The sequence below is a fragment of the Glandiceps talaboti genome, chromosome 8, assembly GCF_964340395.1.
Source record: "Glandiceps talaboti chromosome 8, keGlaTala1.1, whole genome shotgun sequence".
NCBI classification, from domain to species: Eukaryota; Metazoa; Hemichordata; class Enteropneusta; family Spengelidae; genus Glandiceps; species Glandiceps talaboti.
The window spans coordinates 24,373,967-24,395,012 of record NC_135556.1 but is presented as its reverse complement, the minus strand read 5'-3'; the positions used below and the strand labels follow the sequence as shown (position 1 = coordinate 24,395,012).

The 21,046-nt window shown below is 38.2% G+C and overlaps 1 protein-coding gene across 5 annotated transcripts in view; it reads left to right on the top strand.

Moving 5' to 3' along the window:
- The window catches only part of LOC144438494 (uncharacterized), a 60,250-nt gene that overhangs the window by 33,294 nt on the left and 5,910 nt on the right, over positions 1 to 21,046 (top strand). For 2 of the 5 annotated variants that reach the window (XM_078127540.1, XM_078127535.1), the window contains exon 2: positions 16,121 to 20,386. In XM_078127540.1, coding sequence (XP_077983666.1) covers positions 16,229 to 20,383 — 4,155 coding nt within the window. In that variant the 5' untranslated portion in view covers positions 16,121 to 16,228 and the 3' untranslated portion in view covers positions 20,384 to 20,386. Of the gene's footprint in view, positions 1 to 13,340; positions 13,474 to 15,522; positions 15,606 to 16,120; positions 20,387 to 21,046 lie in introns of those variants that run through there. The other 3 variants (XM_078127538.1, XM_078127537.1, XM_078127536.1) reach the window with 3 other exon arrangements.

The window sequence follows — 21,046 nt, the reverse complement described above, 5'->3', positions numbered from 1 at the left end:
TACCGGCTAGTCAATCCCGTTACTCAAGGCAATAATTGTGGTTCAACCCCATGATGGGCGAAGCACGAATGGCGCATGTCAGTAGTAATCCATCACAAATTCATCACAAACTGACAGGCTGTCGTAATCATTCTCATGTTTCTAGGACTGATATGATATGCAAATGTTCAACCAGGACTCCACCTCTGCCACCTCCAGTCTGTTTAAACTAAAATCATGTTTATAATGAATGCTGTTGGGGGGAGCACAGAATTCTGTGCGAGAGTAACGGAATTGACTAGACGATATAGTATGAATATAACATAGTACAGAATATGGTCAGTCTGGAACTAGACTACCATTCAACTCAACAGAGTAGGAATGGAAGTCATGTATCTACAACAAGTCAGTATGGCACTGTGTACAATATTGAATGTTGTATTTACAACAAGTCAGTATGGCACTGTGTACAATATTGAATGTTGTATATACAACAAGTCAGTATGGCACTGTGTACAATATTGAATGTTGTATTTACAACAAGTCAGTATGGCACTGTGTACAATATTGAATGTTGTATTTACAACAAGTCAGTATGGCACTGTGTACAATATTGAATGTTGTATATACAACAAGTCAGTATGGCACTGTGTACAATATTGAATGTTGTATATACAACAAGTCAGTATGGCACTGTGTACAATATTGAATGTTGTATTTACAACAAGTCAGTATGGCACTGTGTACAATATTGAATGTTGTATTTACAACAAGTCAGTATGGCACTGTGTACAATATTGAATGTTGTATTTACAACAAGTCAGTATGGCACTGTGTACAATATTGAATGTTGTATATACAACAAGTCAGTATGGCACTGTGTACAATATTGAATGTTGTATATACAACAAGTCAGTATGGCACTGTGTACAATATTGAATGTTGTATATACAACAAGTCAGTATGGCACTGTGTACAATATTGAATGTTGTATTTACAACAAGTCAGTATGGCACTGTGTACAATATTGAATGTTGTATATACAACAAGTCAGTATGGCACTGTGTACAATATTGAATGTTGTATTTACAACAAGTCAGTATGGCACTGTGTACAATATTGAATGTTGTATATACAACAAGTCAGTATGGCACTGTGTACAATATTGAATGTTGTATTTACAACAAGTCAGTATGGCACTGTGTACAATATTGAATGTTGTATATACAACAAGTCAATATGGCACTGTGTACAATATTGAATGTTGTATATACAACAAGTCAGTATGGCACTGTGTACAATATTGAATGTTGTATATACAACAAGTCAGTATGGCACTGTGTACAATATTGAATGTTGTATATACAACAAGTCAGTATGGCACTGTGTACAATATTGAATGTTGTATTTACAACAAGTCAGTATGGCACTGTGTACAATATTGAATGTTGTATATACAACAAGTCAGTATGGCACTGTGTACAATATTGAATGTTGTATTTACAACAAGTCAGTATGGCACTGTGTACAATATTGAATGTTGTATATACAACAAGTCAGTATGGCACTGTGTACAATATTGAATGTTGTATTTACAACAAGTCAGTATGGCACTGTGTACAATATTGAATGTTGTATATACAACAAGTCAATATGGCACTGTGTACAATATTGAATGTTGTATATACAACAAGTCAGTATGGCACTGTGTACAATATTGAATGTTGTATATACAACAAGTCAGTATGGCACTGCGTACAATATTGAATGTTGTATATACAACAAGTCAGTATGGCACTGTGTACAATATTGAATGTTGTATATACAACAAGTCAGTATGGCACTGTGTACAATATTGAATGTTGTATTTACAACAAGTCAGTATGGCACTGTGTACAATATTGAATGTTGTATTTACAACAAGTCAGTATGGCACTGTGTACAATATTGAATGTTGTATTTACAACAAGTCAGTATGGCACTGTGTACAATATTGAATGTTGTATTTACAACAAGTCAGTATGGCACTGTGTACAATATTGAATGTTGTATTTACAACAAGTCAGTATGGCACTGTGTACAATATTGAATGTTGTATATACAACAAGTCAGTATGGCACTGTGTACAATATTGAATGTTGTATTTACAACAAGTCAATATGGCACTGTGTACAATATTGAATGTTGTATTTACAACAAGTCAGTATGGCACTGTGTACAATATTGAATGTTGTATATACAACAAGTTAGTATGGCACTGTGTACAATATTGAATGTTGTATTTACAACAAGTCAGTGTGGCACTGTGTACAATATTGAATGTTGTTACTGTTATATCATTCATATTCAAAGTAGTGTTTTAGAGAAAGATTTCAACAAAATTACTCAAAATCAGTAATACTCTTGTGTATGGAATAAAATTGTCACCAAAATAGTCATTTTATTTGGCCAACAAAATAAACATTGTTCATATAAAATAATATTTGATGACTTGAATGTATTTTATGAATCATATCCTGTATGTCTATATTCATATCTAATCTGATTAAATTAATCAATATTCTTTACAAGGTTTAATTAATTAACATGTTATGTAATAACTCTGATAGTATCAAACCAATTATCCTGACACTACTCACTGTATACAATGCTATAAAATCATTAAGCCGTTAAAGTTGACTCCAGATTGTCATGTCATGTCATGTCATGTCACATGTTGTGTCTTGTCTTAATTTCTGACCATCATGTCATTGGCATGTCCAACACAGCACTTTTTAATTTATAACAGTATTGTGATGGAGATTTTTCGATTTGTATTTCCAATCAATTAAAACAGTTGTTAGTCGATGACCTTGTCTAGGTAATTGATTCTATAGAATAGATATAAAAATTAAAAGATCATATTTTCATAATGAGTTTATAGTGATAGCAGAGAATAGCAAATAACTAAGAAATATGAATAACATGTATGTGAATTAAATATATCTGAAATGAATTAATACATAATGAATAACATGTATACTATGTGAATTAAATATATCTGAAATGAATTAATACATAACACAACAAATAAGAATTTTTTTGACTTGCTGTATGACTAAATACAACAATTGCTACCACTGTCTTGAGACAGTTTATAGCTCAATCCTCTCTGTTAGGAGAGATACATCTGATGAAATAATATCCCCTGTCTGTTAGGAGAGATACATCTGATGAAATAATATCCCTTGTCTGCTAGGAGAGCGAAATCTGATAAAATATATACATTGCACTATGAATGAAATCATAATTTATATGTGACCTACTTGCTAAACAAAACTAAAACACTGTCAAGTGTTACAGTTATTTAAAGACATGAACTGAAGTACATAAACTGTAATAAATCCATTCTATTGTGTTCTTGGTTTTACTGCATAGTGACATCACAATGCATGCAATGTGGCTAGATAACACATCAACAGTCGTAAATATTGATTGCCTCTATACCATGGTAGCAGAACTGCAGCAAATACATTATTATGGTGAGATCACTTTCAGCAAGCTAAGACAGAAACAAACTAAACATATGATGTTGACATTAAAGCTATGAATGAACATTGATCGGTGATATGATTACACTCATAGTATAATCAGTCAATGGGACCCAATGCAGTGTTTTATTTGTGCAGACTTTCAGTTTACATATTTGAGGACATCCAGTGTCGAATACATGGCTATATCACATCTCCTAGACATTACTGTCTCCCCATTCTGTACTACTATTTGCCACAATGCTAGTTTTGTTTGTTAAAACTCTAAGGGTGCCACATATGTAAGGTATAAACTATACTTATAGTTAGTTCCTCTATCACTGAAGGACTGTGTCAATAGGTACAAGTAGTATGGTGGTAACCTTTATTCACAAGGTGAGACATGACGTAGCCTAGTGGTAGTGAGGTGGGGCATGGTGTACTTTGTAGTGTGGTGGGGCATGGTGTACTTTGTAGTGTGGTGGGGCATGGTGTACTTTGTAGTGTGGTGGGGCATGGTGTACTTTGTAGGCTGGTGGTAGTCTGGTGGTACTTGATGTACTTTGTAGTCTCGTGGTAGTGTGGTGGTACATGATGTACTTTGTAGTCTGGTGGTAGTGTGGTGGTACTTGATGTACTTTGTAGTCTGGTGGTAGTGTGGTGGTAGTCTGGTGGTACATGGTGTACTTTGTAGTCTGGTGGTAGTCTGATGGTACATGGTGCACTTTGTAGTCTGGTGGTACTTGATGTACTTTGTAGTCTGGTGGTACATGGTGTACTTTGTAGTCTGGTGGTAGTCTGGTGGTACTTGATGTACTGTACTTTGTAGTCTGGTGGTACATGATGTACTTTGTAGTCTGGTGGTCGTCTGGTGGTACTTGATGTACTTTGTAGTGTGGTGGTACATGGTGTACTTTGTAGTCTGGTGGTACTTGATGTACTTTGTAGTGTGGTGGTAGTCTGGTGGTACTTGATGTACTTTGTAGTGTGGTGGGACATGGTGTACTTTGTAGTCTAGTGGTAGTGTGGTGGGACTTGATGTACTTTGTAGTCCGGTGGTAGTCTGGTGGTACTTGATGTACTTTTTAGTGTGGTGGTACATGGTGTACTTTGTAGTCTGGTGGTAGTCTGGTGGTACTTGATGTACTTTGTAGTCTGGTGGTAGTCTGGTGGTACTTGATGTACTTTGTAGTCTAGTGGTAGTCTGGTGGTACATGGTGTACTTTGTAGTCTAGTAGTAGTCTGGTGGTACTTGATGTACTTTGTAGTCTGGTGGTAGTCTGGTGGTACTTGATGTACTTTGTAGTGTGGTGGTACTTGATGTACTTTGTAGTCTAGTGGTAGTGTGGTGGGACTTGATGTACTTTGTAGTGTGGTGGTACATGGTGTACTTTGTAGTCTGGTGGGACTTGATGTACTTTGTAGTCTAGTGGTAGTCTGGTGGTACTTGATGTACTTTGTAGTATGGTGGTAGTCTGGTGGTACTTGATGTACTTTGTAGTGTGGTGGTACTTGATGTACTTTGTAGTCTAGTGGTAGTGTGGTGGGACTTGATGTACTTTGTAGTGTGGTGGTACATGGTGTACTTTGTAGTCTGGTGGTACTTGATGTATTTTGTAGTCTAGTGGTAGTCTGGTGGTACTTGATGTACTTTGTAGTCTAGTGGTAGTCTGGTGGTACTTGATGTACTTTGTAGCATGGTGATAGTCTGGTGGTACTTGATGTACTTTGTAGTCTGGTGGTAGTCTGGTGGTACTTGATGTACTTTGTAGTCTGGTGGTAGTGTGGTGGTACATGGTGTTCTTTGTAGTCTGGTGGTAGTGTGGTGGTACTTGATGTACTTTGTAGTCTGGTGGTAGTCTGGTTTGTAGTCTGGTGGTAATGTGGTGGTACATGGGGACAAAGTGCAATGTTCCTGCATATCACAGACACATTTTAGTATTTATTTGTTGCCACTATTAAATGTCTTTTAAATAAGGTCACCATTCAGTCATGTAGAAGTATTTGGGGGGGGGGGGTTTGTTGGGAGTCTTACAGTGTCTTCTACAAAGACTTGTTTTAATATATATGTACACGTGAAACAGAGAAAACTCTACATTTACCATTTTTGTAAACTTGTACAGATAAAATCACAACATTCTGGCATTGCTTACATCACTCAAGTACTTTTGTTACTTTTTGACATTCAGAAATCCTATTGCTCACCCTTTTCTGTTTGTAAATAAAACCCCTCTTTCCACCCCCACCCCCACCCCTCCAAACTGTTCTGTGAAACTGACAGGAAACTATATCAGCTAAAGCATTGAGTGATGATGGACGACCAACACAGTTGACCTCACATGACCTTTCTTATCTAATTGATGTCACATGACCGACCCTCATGTAACCCATAGCAACCATAACCTCTGCACCTCATCTTGATGACCCACACCCTATCAATTCCGCATTTTACTGGCAAATAACCAGACTGCATAGATTAATCAATAAGGATTTCCTGTACAGGTCACACCTGCAACCTGATAAGATAGAGACATTAAGTCCAGTGTTTTGACAAACAGTTCAGAATGCTGTGTGAGCTTTATAATGTAAACCATAATTTATAGAGGTTAAATCATAAATCAAGTATTTATATGCTCAGTGGTTATGTGAAAACATGACAAGTGGATTTAAGGTCATTCAACTCACCTTACTGTAGTACTTGACAACATACAGGTATATGTATATAAAGAACAGGAAATACTGGAAGGAAAACAGAAAGTCCACAAATGAAACCGCAGAGAAAGCTTTCATATATTGATTACCATAATGTGTTTGTTACTGTTATATTAATTACAGTGTTTTTTAGTGTTGTTTGTTATGTCAACATACAGGTAGATACAAGCCCCTCTAGTGTGTCTGGGGTTTGTCAGGTATGGGAAGAGAATGTATATTGAAGTAGCCCCCTTGTGGTGGGAAGATGTGCATGTGTATGTGTGTACACACAAAACTTACACATACATTTGTACACACAAACACATGCGCACACACACACACACACACACACACACACACACATACACAGACAGACAGACAGACAGACAGACAGACAGACAGACAGACAGACAGACATGCACATGCATGCCTGCATACATACATACATACATACATACATACATACATACATACATACATACATACATACATACATACATACATACATACATACATACATACATACATACATATAAATGCATGTATGCATGCACACACACACACATGCATGCATGCACACACACACACACACACACACACACACTCACACTCACACTCACTTTTGGAAACTAACACCATTTTTCATATAAAATGTCTCAATACTGCCATGACCTCATTCCCACACAAAAGTTTTAGTTTACCAAAATCAGATAAAAACTTATCAGTATCTATGGCAACGTTGTCTTGAAGTTTATTTCATGTGTGCTGATTTATGAGTGGTGTGATAAGAAACAAGAATTGTGACATAGTTTATATTTTGATTGTTTACATTTGCTATGTTATGTACCTGCTATAAAAACTGTGGGCCATGGTTCTCAAACCCAAAATAAGTAATTCAAAACTGCAGTTATGAGTTTACACAGATTATTTTTGCAATTTAACACCACTAATAAAACTCTAGACAGAATTCACATAGCCTTGGATTTCTTGTTTCGGTGCTATCAGTTTGCTGTATTGTGATATCTATGTAAGCCATGTGTGTGTGTGTTAGATTGAAAACACACTGCTACTTCACCTTAATTGACCCTATACACATGCTATAATGTCATCTAATAAAGAACACTATGTAAACACTGACACACTTCTACCACACTCACCATTATCCCACCCAAAAATGTCAAATATGTCTATTTTAAAACTAAACATAGATAATAGCACAAATGAATAGGGTATTGAATTGAATTGAACTGTGTTCCACCAGAAAATGAGCAGATTTTTATAAATGCTGGGTATATGGTTGGGTAGATGATGTGTGGAGAGAGAGAGAGAGAGAGAGAGAGAGAGAGAGAGAGAGAGAGAGAGAGAGAGAGAGAGAGAGAGAGAGAGAGAGAGAGAGAGAGAGAGAGAGAGTGTGTGTGTGTGTGTGTGTGGGGGGGGGGGTTGATTGGTTGATTGATTGATTACATTTATTGATTGATTGACCATTGATTGATTGATTGATCGATCGATCGATTGATTGATTGCATATATGTTTGTGGTTTTGTATTCTATTAAAGTGGATGTTAAAACTAATAGATGTGAACATATCAGTGTGTTTATAAGGTCAAAAGTCATGTCATATGTTGATAAGGTCACGTCCAAGATCATGTTTAATTAGTCGACGTGACATTGGTTGGTGTTTACACAAACATGAAGTGTTATTGACATGCCATGCCTACTGATCGTTACTATAGATATCAATGATAAGTACCTCTTATACACCACTTTTACGGTTATCGATTGAACTTGAATTCTCACTCTTATCTCTGACGTCATCACCAAGCGGAGACAAAACTATACGCCAAGGTGTGAGTATTAGGCTCATAGCTGTATTGTAATTGATAATATGGACAATAATTGTAAACCATGTTTGTTTATCTGAAATGTTTTGAAATATTACTGGATCTATCAAATGGACTGAGCTATGCCTTTGTCGGTGCATTGATTATACACGTTTGTACGACTTGTCTGCTGTATTGATAAGATGTACATTACTGGTTTTAGATAAAATAAACATGACGAGAAGGGGGTCTAGTATCAACAAATAATCACTCAACAGTCCTAGTATAGAGTACATATACTGGGTTCACGGGATAATATTATTATAACATAATCATCTGGTGTCCGTTTTGCCTTGAGTATATTCATGTGTTTTGACCATTATTATGTTTTTGGTTGACATATATAAAACACACCGAGAAGTTATATAAATTTATTGTAACCCTCATTTATTTATTTGATTTTTTAATCGTTGAAAATATGAAGTATTAATATATCTACGCAAAGACCCTCCACCAACCATCATGGAGGGTCTATGATCTACGTTGAGAAGGTTGTACACCGTCTACGTAGCTACGTGATCTTCACAACGCCTTACTCATAATGGATAATGAAGAGAAGTTTGGACAATGATGTATTGATGTTGACTTTTTTGAATTGAATCTTTCGATTAGTGAAATGACTGACAGTTTGTTAATGAACAATATCGGGTCCTTGCTAACAGTAGAAACGACCTTAATGTGTTAGTGGTCAGGGCCATGGGAGCACGTGTCAATAGTATATTGTATATGTGCATCCATAGTTTGCAATCGACACCTTTACTTTACACACAACACCTCAAGGTCTGTGGGGGATTTGTATAGTAGCCAATGGCTAGACAGTGTTTCTAAAACTCAGTGACAAGCTTCAACCTCCAGTCATTTCGATGTAAAACTTGCTGTTCGAATGAGTTGCTGGCTTCGTTCAGGATAGACCCAGTCACCAAGGTAAATACTGGTATGTCTACTCTGGGAATCGATTTTATTAAGCAGAGACGCGAGAAATCGAGTCGTGTATGTTTTCAATATCAATGCAACGGTGTTATACCGTTTGTCACGTCCGTCCCTGACATTGTGCAGTGACGGTCCTGTAGTATAGTTAGTAACATGTCAAGTCATCGACGTAATCTGGCGATCTTGAAATAGCAACAGACGAAGCGAGTATTATAGACATGTCTATGAATTCAAACGGTTGGTATCATGTGAGTTAATATCATCATAGACCCTCCACCAACTATGATTCAATGACATCCTTTTAGGTATGGTCGATTTGTGATTGATTTACAGGACGGCTTATCTACGTGTGCGATAACAGATCACTTGAGATGTCTCCAGCGATAAAACGACTGACTATCCGAGATCGATTTTCCCGTTATATACACAGCAATTAAAATTGGACAACACGTTTTACCATGTGCAGTCATTGTAAATGGTCAATGCAATTAACACAGTGGCTATCTATAGTAGCTATTGTTATTTATGTCATTGTGTTGTGTTCTGCCACTGAAGAACTTGTTGGTATTTGATTGTGTGGTATTTTACCGTGTCTTTGTTAGCATTGTGTACCTCCACCGCCGGCACCACCACCAAATTTGCTGCAGGGTTTATCGTTTGCTTGCAAGATATACGAATTGTACAGTGGTAAGGCAAGTTATCTAGTTTTTTACTTTGTCTCTAATAGAACATGAACTCTGGCCCCAGTGTCTCTACTATTAACTCACACATGAGATACTCCACATTCTATTGGGTGTTTAGGGATATCCTACATTCCAACCTATCTGTGTTCATTGGGCCTATTTATTGAATGACCTCGCCGGCATCATTTGAAAGTTTTTATCTACAAGATATATCGTGTTTTGGACGATATTTGATCGTGCAAGTATGTGTAGCGTAAGATGTTAAGAGCCAAAAGTTGAGTTTTAGTGTTTGTATGATAAATTGTATAAGGTGACAGTGAGTACAAGGTGCATGGGAGAGTCCCAAGGAAAGTGTGCATTCAATCCGTCACCAAGCTACTATTGAAAAGAAAATATTGGTTTAAATTGAGGAATATGCAATCGACCTTCATCTTTGGAGGACCGTCAATATATACACACAAGCTCCATTATACAGCATTGTTTTGAACGATTGCCCGAACATAAAAAGCGGCTCTTTCAGTTGTTTGGTGTATGCAGAAATGGTGGCATTAACTCCTGCTAACTGTTTGTCAAGTTGAAAGGGAAAGGGTCTTTACAATTGGCCGTGAAGCGATTAACACATCGTCGACCGCATTGCTTTATTGACCCTACAATCAGCTACTGTAGTAGTGCTAGGAGTGTCCTCACCTTGGCCACCATCCCAAGCCATAAAATCAACAGTCACTTTATTTTAAAAGCTTGCATAAGAATAGCATCATTCATACTGTGACGTAATTGTTCATTGCGATCAGTGCTGTAATGACCACAGGTATGTCAAGTCGGAACTTCAGGAATGTCGATGGAAATTAAAACAACTTCTGGGTGGATTATAAATGACATTCACCCAGATCAAATCCTACTTCAGGTAAACTTTGCTTAAAAAAATAATGGACTGAAAGTCGGCCATGTTTCACACTTCAAACCATCTCGAAATGTTCAATATTGTCCTTTATTAAGTTCTGAAAACGTTTCCGAATAAAATACCGTTGTGATGACCGGAGGGGGAATAAAGTGGCCACTCCATACAAAAGACAGGTACTCTTGAACTTTTCAAGCTGTTCTACATGATAGAGTAGAGGTGAAGTAGTATCGAATACTAGAATTGATTTTGCCATGGTATCGCGTAACCAGTTTGATGTCTCTCCCATCGACTCGGAATCTTCCACCCACTTTTAGGTGGATATTTAGCGAGATTCTTTGTTTGGATGAATTGACCATTGACTTGCTTTACAGTGTATAATGAATTGTACGTAAATTTCGATTAATGCATGTGGGCGATCATTCATAGTTGAATCAATTCCCACTCACTGTACAGTGTGTCTAACAATTCAATATCCCCATTGTAAGATCATCCCAGCGATGGAATTTAAAGGGAATGGGGGAGACCACCTACAGTTCTTTGCAAGCGTGTCAAAGGCATATTAAAAGAGGGGCTATGCAAGGACCTAATCTGTAAATTACCGATATTCGATCGGAGTTGTACGATTGTGTTTGTTTAGTAACGGTGAAGGGATATAATGCGTCCCGACACTCCGTGGATACCAGAATATCCTGAAGAACAACTATTTGTAAGATGTCTACAGTTACGTAGAGAAGTACATTCTTGTATAAAGGTATGAACAGAGTGGTTACGTATAGAGGTATAGGCCGGGTACGAACGGTTTCGTGATACCAAGTGCCAAGGTACATTGTAAGTTGCAGATAAGAAAGTATACATCGATATTCAGATTTTCAGATTTTGATGTTGTTTAGTCTTTCGGAAATGGTCTTCTTCCATTTAATAGAGCCCACAGTAATTACAAGAGGGGAGGGCCGGGGGAAATAGGGGGTCATTTTTTACAAATTGTCCTCGGGTGAGGGGCATATTTTAGAAAAGTGGTACGTTAGTGGAAGGTCACATTTACATTTACATTTCTGTATTATTTTGTGATTTTACATGATCCCACCGCTGCCACCGGTTAGAAATAACACTGCTACAACATCCCACCATTATAAAGTAATATCATAACATATCAGCGACATGCAGAGAGTTATATTAAATTAGAGAAAGGAAATTGAGGGACGGTCCCTTTTTAGCACTGTGACAACCGACTAGGGGGGGGGGGTAACATTTTATGCCACAGACCGGGCTTGATTTCCCCCGACCACCCCTTGTAATTACTGAAGACTCCCTAATACACCAGAACTATTACAATTTACAGTATTCGTGTCAAGCCATCACGTGACAAAGTGCTCATCCATCAGATGTGTGCCTAAAGAAATAGACAAGTTTCAGTGATAGTTTCTTACATGACATGTACTGTATGAGTGTTTTCATATTTTTCAAACGTTCCACCAACATGTTCATTTAACATTTCTAAAACTTCCCGCCAATTCTAACCTCAGAGACAAACCCTTTAAGTCTTGTAGATACGATTGTAGATAAGTTTATAACAATACTTGAGTTGGCATCCTGTTTCGACATGTGGTTATCAATAATAGCACAGATCAATAGTTTAAACAAATTCAAGACATTCGTGATCGGAAGTCTAAACTCTTAGTTCGATGATTACATTGTAAAGATGGGGTTTGGCAAACTTACGATCGTACTCGAGTTTCCGGCCTATTGTTACTACTGTGGGAGGATGGGCTGTACATTTCACGTTCCGAGGCCATTTCATATCTGGGGCGAACATACTAGTATAACGCAACCAATCTGATGCAATTGTATATTTTAACTACACGAATCCGTAGTTACATGTGCCGATACAAGCCAACCGTGACTATTGTGTCGAATACGAAATGTCACCCAGATGTGAACATTTCATTACAGTATCATACAGAAAGCCCGACGTATAGGCACAGCAAATATAGTGAGTTTTGACTACACTAGAGACAGATTTTCCAACGTCACAGTTCGCGTTATCAAATTTCATCCTTCGTTTGCTTATTATGGTCGTTTTACAGTCGATGAGGGGTAATCGTTGAAATCTTGTGCATTGTTTCCTGTATTAGGCATGTCCTTGTGTGAAGTACGTCCAATTAGCAACCAATTACTAACAATTTGATGGTATCTACAAATCTTGATGATACAAGAAATAGACAGACGACAGACAATACTTGACAAATACCATGCTATTGTAAGTAGCTCATCTCCAGTAACTAGCTCATCTCTAGTGTATCTTACAGTCACCACCGGTATCTGATTCAGACTGATTACATGTACAAATTTCTTTCATAACTTGTAAACTTCATTTTAGTATGTCATACATAAATTGATACCTGTATCATAAATTTAACAAAATGAATTTGATGACTGTAACGGAAGTATTTAAATTTTAAGTTAAAGGTTGCTAACCTAAACTCTCATATATTTTCCTGTGGAGTCGTAAATATTACGATATGCTTGGACACGTAGATCTGTCGACGTTGGGCTAGGCTGGGTTCAAATCAAATCTTTGTGTGTTTAGTCAGTGTTGAAAGGATTACAAAGAGACGAGTACTTCCTGTCTTGACACGACCTGTAGTAGGTGAATGAATATCACTTGTTCCTATGGGAACGTGTCGTCGGAAGTGACAATGCAAATCATATGAGTTTGACCACGGTCCTCCCTCACGTGGTTTTAGTTATACCGCCGGTACATGCGGGATGTAGACATGTGTGACAAGAGTTGGGACATTATCAAAATTACACCGTAACACCGTAAATTGATACGAGAAACGACATGGACATGCTAGTATAGTTCTCACACGCATTGTCTACATAAATCGGTCAGTCTGTATGTAAGTATTATTTGTATTGTGTGTTTATTACAATAGATCGGATTGTATTGTGATGCTTTGTATTCAATTGTGTATGCAGGTGATATTTGAACTCAGATATATTTACGATCGACAATGTATATCATAAAATCATATATATTATTAGTCCTGCTTGCATACGGAGGAATTCGGGACTCGATTCTGACAATTGTCCCTCCCCCTGTTTAGAGTCAAGATATTCCTGAGTTCAAATATAATATATAAATTTGATCACTGCATATATACAAGTTGTCATAAGGGTTTTCGAAATTTGTTATGGACTTCGTAAGTACATAAAACAGAGCGACATAATGTTATATCTGAAAAGAGTTGAATTTTGTATTTTTTATGAACATTGAACAAGGTCAAAGGTCAAGGGTTTCGTGATACTGATACCGAGATTGATTAGGCGAGATTTCCTATGCGGGTTACAGGGTAAACTGTCTACTAGTACATTCAATTCTTGATTAGGAAGTCTAGCTTTGTACTTTAAAACTCTGGATGTTAGTGTTTTAGTAATAGATTATGTTGTTATTTATCCACTGGTGCTGGTGATCAGACTTAATTGTCATGATGAAATACTGCTTGGTTTAAATAGCCATTGGAGGTATCTGTCTGCAATCAGACAATTACATTGTATTGTGTCTGTTGATAACTTATTAGTGGTCAGTCAAATGTGGTGTGGTGTGGTGTGGTGTGGTGTGGTGTAACATTTTGAACTAAAGTCGGAATACCTGGGCTATTGTACTTTTGTTTAGCTAGGTTAGTATTGGCATTAAGAGTACATATTCAGTTATATTTTTACATTTCTTCTATGACAACCTACGACAGCCAAATACCGCGTGCCCAATAGAAAGTGTATTTTTTTATATTTTTGCTTGACAACGCATAAAGTGTTAAGTGTCTACTCCAATAGGGTGTAAGCTACTTGGACAGGTTGTCGTTCGTGTAGGAGTACCTTTATCTATTAGGTAGTTGTTATGTAACTACCATCACTGACTACCCTACTCCATAGTACATTGTACTTTATGTTGAGTAGGTTACCCCCGTATTTACAATACAATGATACATACATACATACATACATACATACAATGATACATACATACATACATACATACATACATACATACATACATACATACATACATACATACATACATACATACATACATTTAAATTTGTCTATATATGTATATATATATATATATATATATATATATATATTTATATATATATATATAATATAGTTAGTTAGTTAGTTAGTTAGTTAGTTAGTTAGTTAGTTAGTTAGTTAGTTAGTTAGTTAGTTAGTTAGTTAGTTAGTTAGTTAGTTAGTTAGTTAGTTAGTTAGTTAGTTAGTTAGTTAGTTAGTTAGTTAATTAATTATTTATTTAGTCGGCTTGTATTTATTTTTTTATAGACGAATTCATGATGAGAAATTCGAAAACAGGCCCATCATCTGTATATGTGCATGAATTATACAAAGTGATGTTGATGATTGATGGAAACTATCATATAAAATAATTGAGAGGTGATTGAGGGAGGTACAAAAATAAAGTGGTTTGAGTACTACTCCCTTATAGAATAACGCTATACAGAGTTTAATTTTGATGTGTTATTTTCGAATCTAACTTGCATGTGAAACTTCAGCATACCCAGGATATAAAATGTTTCTTTGAGAGAAGTTTTAAGTGTGAAATATTACTTGTGAAGAGCGGTCAGAATTGTTGAAATGTGTAAGGAGTGGAATTCCCAATTTCTGTTATGTATTTATTTACTGTCCATTGTCGCATGATTGCTTTTTAAATAGTTATGCAAGGCATAGGCATGGGGAGTGTCACTTTTGCCCTCCGGGAACCCCATGTCAGAGTTGCTGTCGATGTCACGTGATTAATGTAAACCAGCTGTAGATGTCCATCAAATTTGACTAGCGTATACAGTCCGTTCAATGTGACGTCATTGCCCCGCCCACAGCTTTTTAACCCAGATGAAGTGTTCAGATTGTAAGTGCAATACTGTGTCAGTGTATAACGAGCAAAAATCAGTACCATGCGAGGCTTGTCAGGAATTTTCACCACGAGCTATGTTTGGGATGTTATGAGACAAACTGCGTAAGTTAAAATACTTGCTTTGCTGTATGGATCAGCTGTCTCCGATCTGTACTTTGTTTTATTTCGAGACAGCGATTGTCAGTAACGTTGGTTGTGTATTGTTCAATGGTTTCTTTAGAATTCGTACGTATTAATATGCACTTTGAACGATACAGTTTGGGGACACACTGCTGTAGACTGTTTAACTCGGTTTGTTGTGGGTAGACAGTGTAGGAATCCTTATATCACGGTCTGGAATGTAGCACGGTTTCTCCGAGGCTCTTTTCTTAGAGCGTGAAGCGTTTTGTTTGTACAGGGTAAAGTGCCTGTGTAGCCCGACTGGATTGCCTTTTCAATAGTGTCCTGTAGATCAGCTAGCTCCCAGGCCATTTAAGTTTGGCGATATCTAAGGAATATTCATGAGTTTGATTGAATAACCTTCCCTTCGTTAGACTTATTTAACCAGTAGCTCTTATGTTTTGACCTGTACATTTAGCTTAATTTGTAACCAGTGCTTTTTCGATTATTCATTTCAGGGGCAGTTTAATGGTTCAGTTAGCGAGGTGAGCGGCTTTCGCTGCCAAGTCATCGTGTCAGACTGACTGGATGTAATCCGTAAGGTGTCGGGTCAAGCCCCGGTCATCATGGCTCAGCAGTGTATGTTGCAAGGGAAACGGTTTTATTGCCGTGAGTGGGCCTTTCAGAAATTATTACATTGTTTGGAGAGTCGTCCGACATCGAAAACATGCGGAACGTTGGTAATGGGAGGACCAGGCAGTGGAAAAACTGCCCTGAGTGCGGAAATGATATGGTCAACATCAAACCATGGGAAACAACGAACTCTCAGTCGGCGTGCGTTGGCTTACCATTTCTGCCAAGCCCACGACAGTGAAACTTTGTCGGTGACTAATTTTATTTTGGGGTTAGTGAACCAATTAACTCGATCAACACTGTTGCACGGCTACGAAGACAAAATACGAGAACCAAGTATCCAAGGTGTACTAGAACCGTCGGAATGTGAACGCAATCCTGACGAGGCCTTCAAAAAGGGCGTTTTGTTACCATTATTGGCCCTGAGTCCACCCATGCGTTATTGTTTTATTTTGGTGGACTCAATCGACGAAGGTTATGTCGAGCAAACTGGAGACCGATCAAGCAGTGGAGGAAGCCGTACAATTGCCGAGTTGTTAGCAAACAATCATGAGCTCTTCCCACCCTGGCTCCTGTTAGTGTGCACAGCTCGCCGACAAAGCAAGAATGTGACACGAATGTTCACGGGTTTTCGTAAGATTAGTCTGGATGACCTGAGAAAATCACATGTCGTGAGAGACGTCCAACAATACATTCTAAGTCGTCTAGACAGAGAAGAAACCCTACGACAGCATTTGAGTAGGGAAACTGCCGAAATGTTGAATCAGCTGCATATCAAAAGCAATGGGTGTTTCATGTACCTGGAAAAAGTGTTGGATGGTGTTGCAGAGAAATTCATTAGTCTTCGTGACATTTCAGAAATTCCTGGAACACTAAATGGGCTGTATTTGTGGTTGTGTCAACGTTTGTTCGTACGTAAACAGTTCACCAAAATCCAGCCCATCTTGAATGTAATGCTTGCTGCTAAGCGACCTGTTGGTGACCCCGAACTTTATGCAGCCACACGCACCAGAAACACAACCCTCACCCAAGAGGAATTTGACAAGCGAATTGAAATGATGTCAAAGATACTAGTGAAAAGTAAAGACAACTCTAGAATTATTTTTCACCATAGCTTTGCAGAATGGTTGCTGGATGTGAAACACTGTACACAGAAATACCTGTGTAGTATTGCAGATGGCCATGCTATGTTAGCAATGAGATATACCTGCAATGCAACTGAACTAATTCCATCACAAGTACAGGACTTAGCAGAACATCTCATTCAAGCTAAATTATGCCCACCACTTGAAGAATACCATTTAGCACTGTGGCTTATCTGGATGGGTACTCCATTACAGGATGCATTAGTCACATCTTCACCAAAGAATCAGCAAGTATTGAAATTGTTGATCGAAGCAGGAGCTAAGGTTATCAGTCTGGATGAAAATGCCATTGCGTTAAAGGAGGCCCTGGAGAAGGAGGAATCTATTCGCGAATTACTTGATAATGGGGCCATGATCAACAGTAAAGACAACAATGGAAGGACGTTATTGTCAAATGCGGCATACTGTGGAAATGTGAATGTTGTTCAACTTCTACTGAATCGTGCTGCAGATATAGAACATGTTGACAAGATAGGACAGACACCCCTGATTCTGGCTTCTCGTCAGGGTCATACTGAAGTTATTAATTTATTACTAGAACTTAATGCAGAGGTAGATCATAAGGATAATGATGGATGGACAGCACTCAGAGCAGCTGCTTGGGCTGGTCATTCTGATGTAGTCATTGCTCTACTTGAAGCAGGTGCTGATGTGGATGCCCTGGATGAAGATCAGCGTACAGCTCTACGAGCTGCTGCCTGGGGTGGTCATGACGATATTGTGCTGAGTCTATTGGAACACAAAGCTAATATGAACAAAGCTGACAAGGAGGGACGTACTGCACTCATTGCAGCAGCATATATGGGCCACAGTCGAATTGTAGAGCATTTACTTGACTTTGGAGCTCAAATCGATCACAAAGATGCAGATGGTAGAACAGCATTGTCAGTAGCATCTCTATGTGTCCCAGCAAGTAAAGGTCATACTGAAGTTGTCAGTATTTTGATAGAGAGAGAAGCAGAGGTTGATCACCGTGATAATGATGGCATGACACCAATACTGATGGCAGCATATGAAGGACACCAAGAGATAGTGGAGTTGTTGTTAGAAGGTGAGGCAGATGTCGATGCAAGTGATAACAATAATCGCACACCTCTTGTAGCAGCTGCTTCAATGGGACATGCACCTGTTGTAAACACACTGCTTTTCTGGGGAGCTGCAATTGATACTATTGATGTCGAAGGAAGAACAGTACTGTCAATAGCTGCAGCACAAGGTAACTGCGAAGTGGTACGAATGTTACTCGATAGGGGACTGGATGAGATGCATAAGGACAACTCTGGATGGATTCCACTACATATGGCTGCACTAGAAGGCCATAAAGAAGCCTGTGAGGTGCTACTTGAGCAAGGCACACGTGTCAATGAAGCAGACAACGATGGCCGGACACCACTGATTCTTGCTGCTCAAGAAGGACACCTAGGGGTAGTCAAGCTACTTTCAGACTTTGGTGCGAAAATTGACCTTCTTTCTCATGATGGTAGAAATGCCCTGAGAACTTCCGCCATGGAAGGCCACAAAGAGGTAGTTCATTACCTGATCTGCAAGAACTCCAACATCAATTACAAAGATGCTGAAGGGCGTACTACCCTATATATGCTGGCCCTAGAGAATCGAATGAAGATGGCTGAATACCTACTCGAATGTGATGCTTATGTGGAGTGCACTGATGTTGAAGGGAGGACCCCATTGCATGTGGCAGCATGGCAAGGCAACACAGACATGGTCGACTTACTAATCCAATACCATGCTAAGGTCAACAGCGTTGACAATGACAAGCGTACCGCACTACAATCTGCAGCATGGCAGGGTCATGCAGATATTGTGAAGTTACTGCTTGACAAAGGTGCAGATGTAGACCACACTTGTAACCAGGGTGCAACAGCACTGTGTATTGCAGCCCAGGAGGGACATGTTGAAGTCTTGCATGCTCTCCTGCAACATGGGGCTGATCCAAATCATGCTGATCAGTTTGGTCGCACAGCTATCCGTGTTGCCATCAAAGGAGGACATGATGGCATCATCAAACTCCTTGAAACTTGGGGCGTGAATAATCCACTGAAAATTGTCAACATCAGTGGTAGTGGTGGTGATGTCAACAGATGCAGCTCAGCTTCCATGACAACAGCATCCACTAACAGCCTTCCAAGCAACAACATGCTAATCAATGGAGGTACTGTATCATCATGTTCGTCATCTGGATCACCAGATTCCACTGTGGATAAACGTAAATCTATGGTGTCAACTCAGTCCAAATCATCATCAAATTTGACATCAACGTCAACAAATTTGTCATCCTTCACTTTCCCACCACCACCAAGTGAAGCACCACCAGGGCTGTCATTCACAGAACAAATACAACAACACACTCCAGCTCATTGTGTACCTATGTCACATGTTGCACAAAGTATGAATCAAGAAAACATGAGACCAGATCCACCAAACAAATTGATGTTGAGATCACAAACTCTTCCAGAAAGGGGAAATGTGTCACTGTCGTTGAGCCGTGTCAAACCTATCACTAACCAGAAGTCTCCAAACTCTACAATCTCTCATCAGTCATCACCGAGGAGACAGAAACAAAGTTCAACACAACATCGACTGCACAAACTACCATCCCCTGAACATAAACCAAGAAATCTGATCCAGCTTGGGTTGCCACATTCTAACCCAGAACACTCATCACTTGGCAGAAAGGGGTCACTGCCTGCCAGTCTCCAAGACGCACATATGCAGCATTTGTTGAACTCTAAACAAAGTATGTCACCAGAGAGTAAACTCCGAAGGAATGGAATTGTTACCAATCCCAACTACACTAATATGAACATTCACATGACAAAAACTGCCATTGTGAACAGTCAGGTAGAGACAATGACAAACAAACATTCGTTGATCAATGGAAATCCTGATGCCACATCCTCAATAGAGTACAAACAAGCTGTCAAACTCAACTTGGAAGGAGGAGGAGGACGAAACGGATTCAAGAAAGAAACACCACTTTAACAGGTAAAGACCAACCAATTCTTTGATATAACCACTTTACACATCATTGCTAAATAGTACATATTTTTTTTACAGTGTGTGTGTTATAAGGCTAACTGTAAGACTGAAATCAAAAACCACAAACAAGGTTTCAACCAGGAACAATAACCCTGTAGACAGATTGAGACATTATGCCACCTATACAAAGTATAAAGTACAAAGCATATCTGATGTGGTTACCATGGTTACAGTCTTCTTAGAAACCTGTGTCATAACACCACAATGTTATAATTCAGTACCTAAGATTTATTGTGATAGTTTTTAGAGTTTGTTTATTTAGCACAAAGCATACACTTTAACAAAAAAATAAACTACACAAGATAACATAGAAAAGTGCATAAAACTTGTTTCCATTGTGAGTGGACAACATTAAAAAGAGAAATAAGTCATGATGTACATACAAAATGTCTGTTATAGATAAAGTATAGAATCTAAGGATAATCTAAAGTATAGAATCTGTGGATAATCTAAAGTATAAAATCTATGGATAATGTGCCAAATCAGTTTCTTTGAATTTGATCTATGGTGACCAAAACCTTGGTATTAAAAAATCTGTTAAAGATGAAAACAACATTTTTGGTTGTATTAAAATTTATTAAAATTAATAGATTAAAGTAAGATATG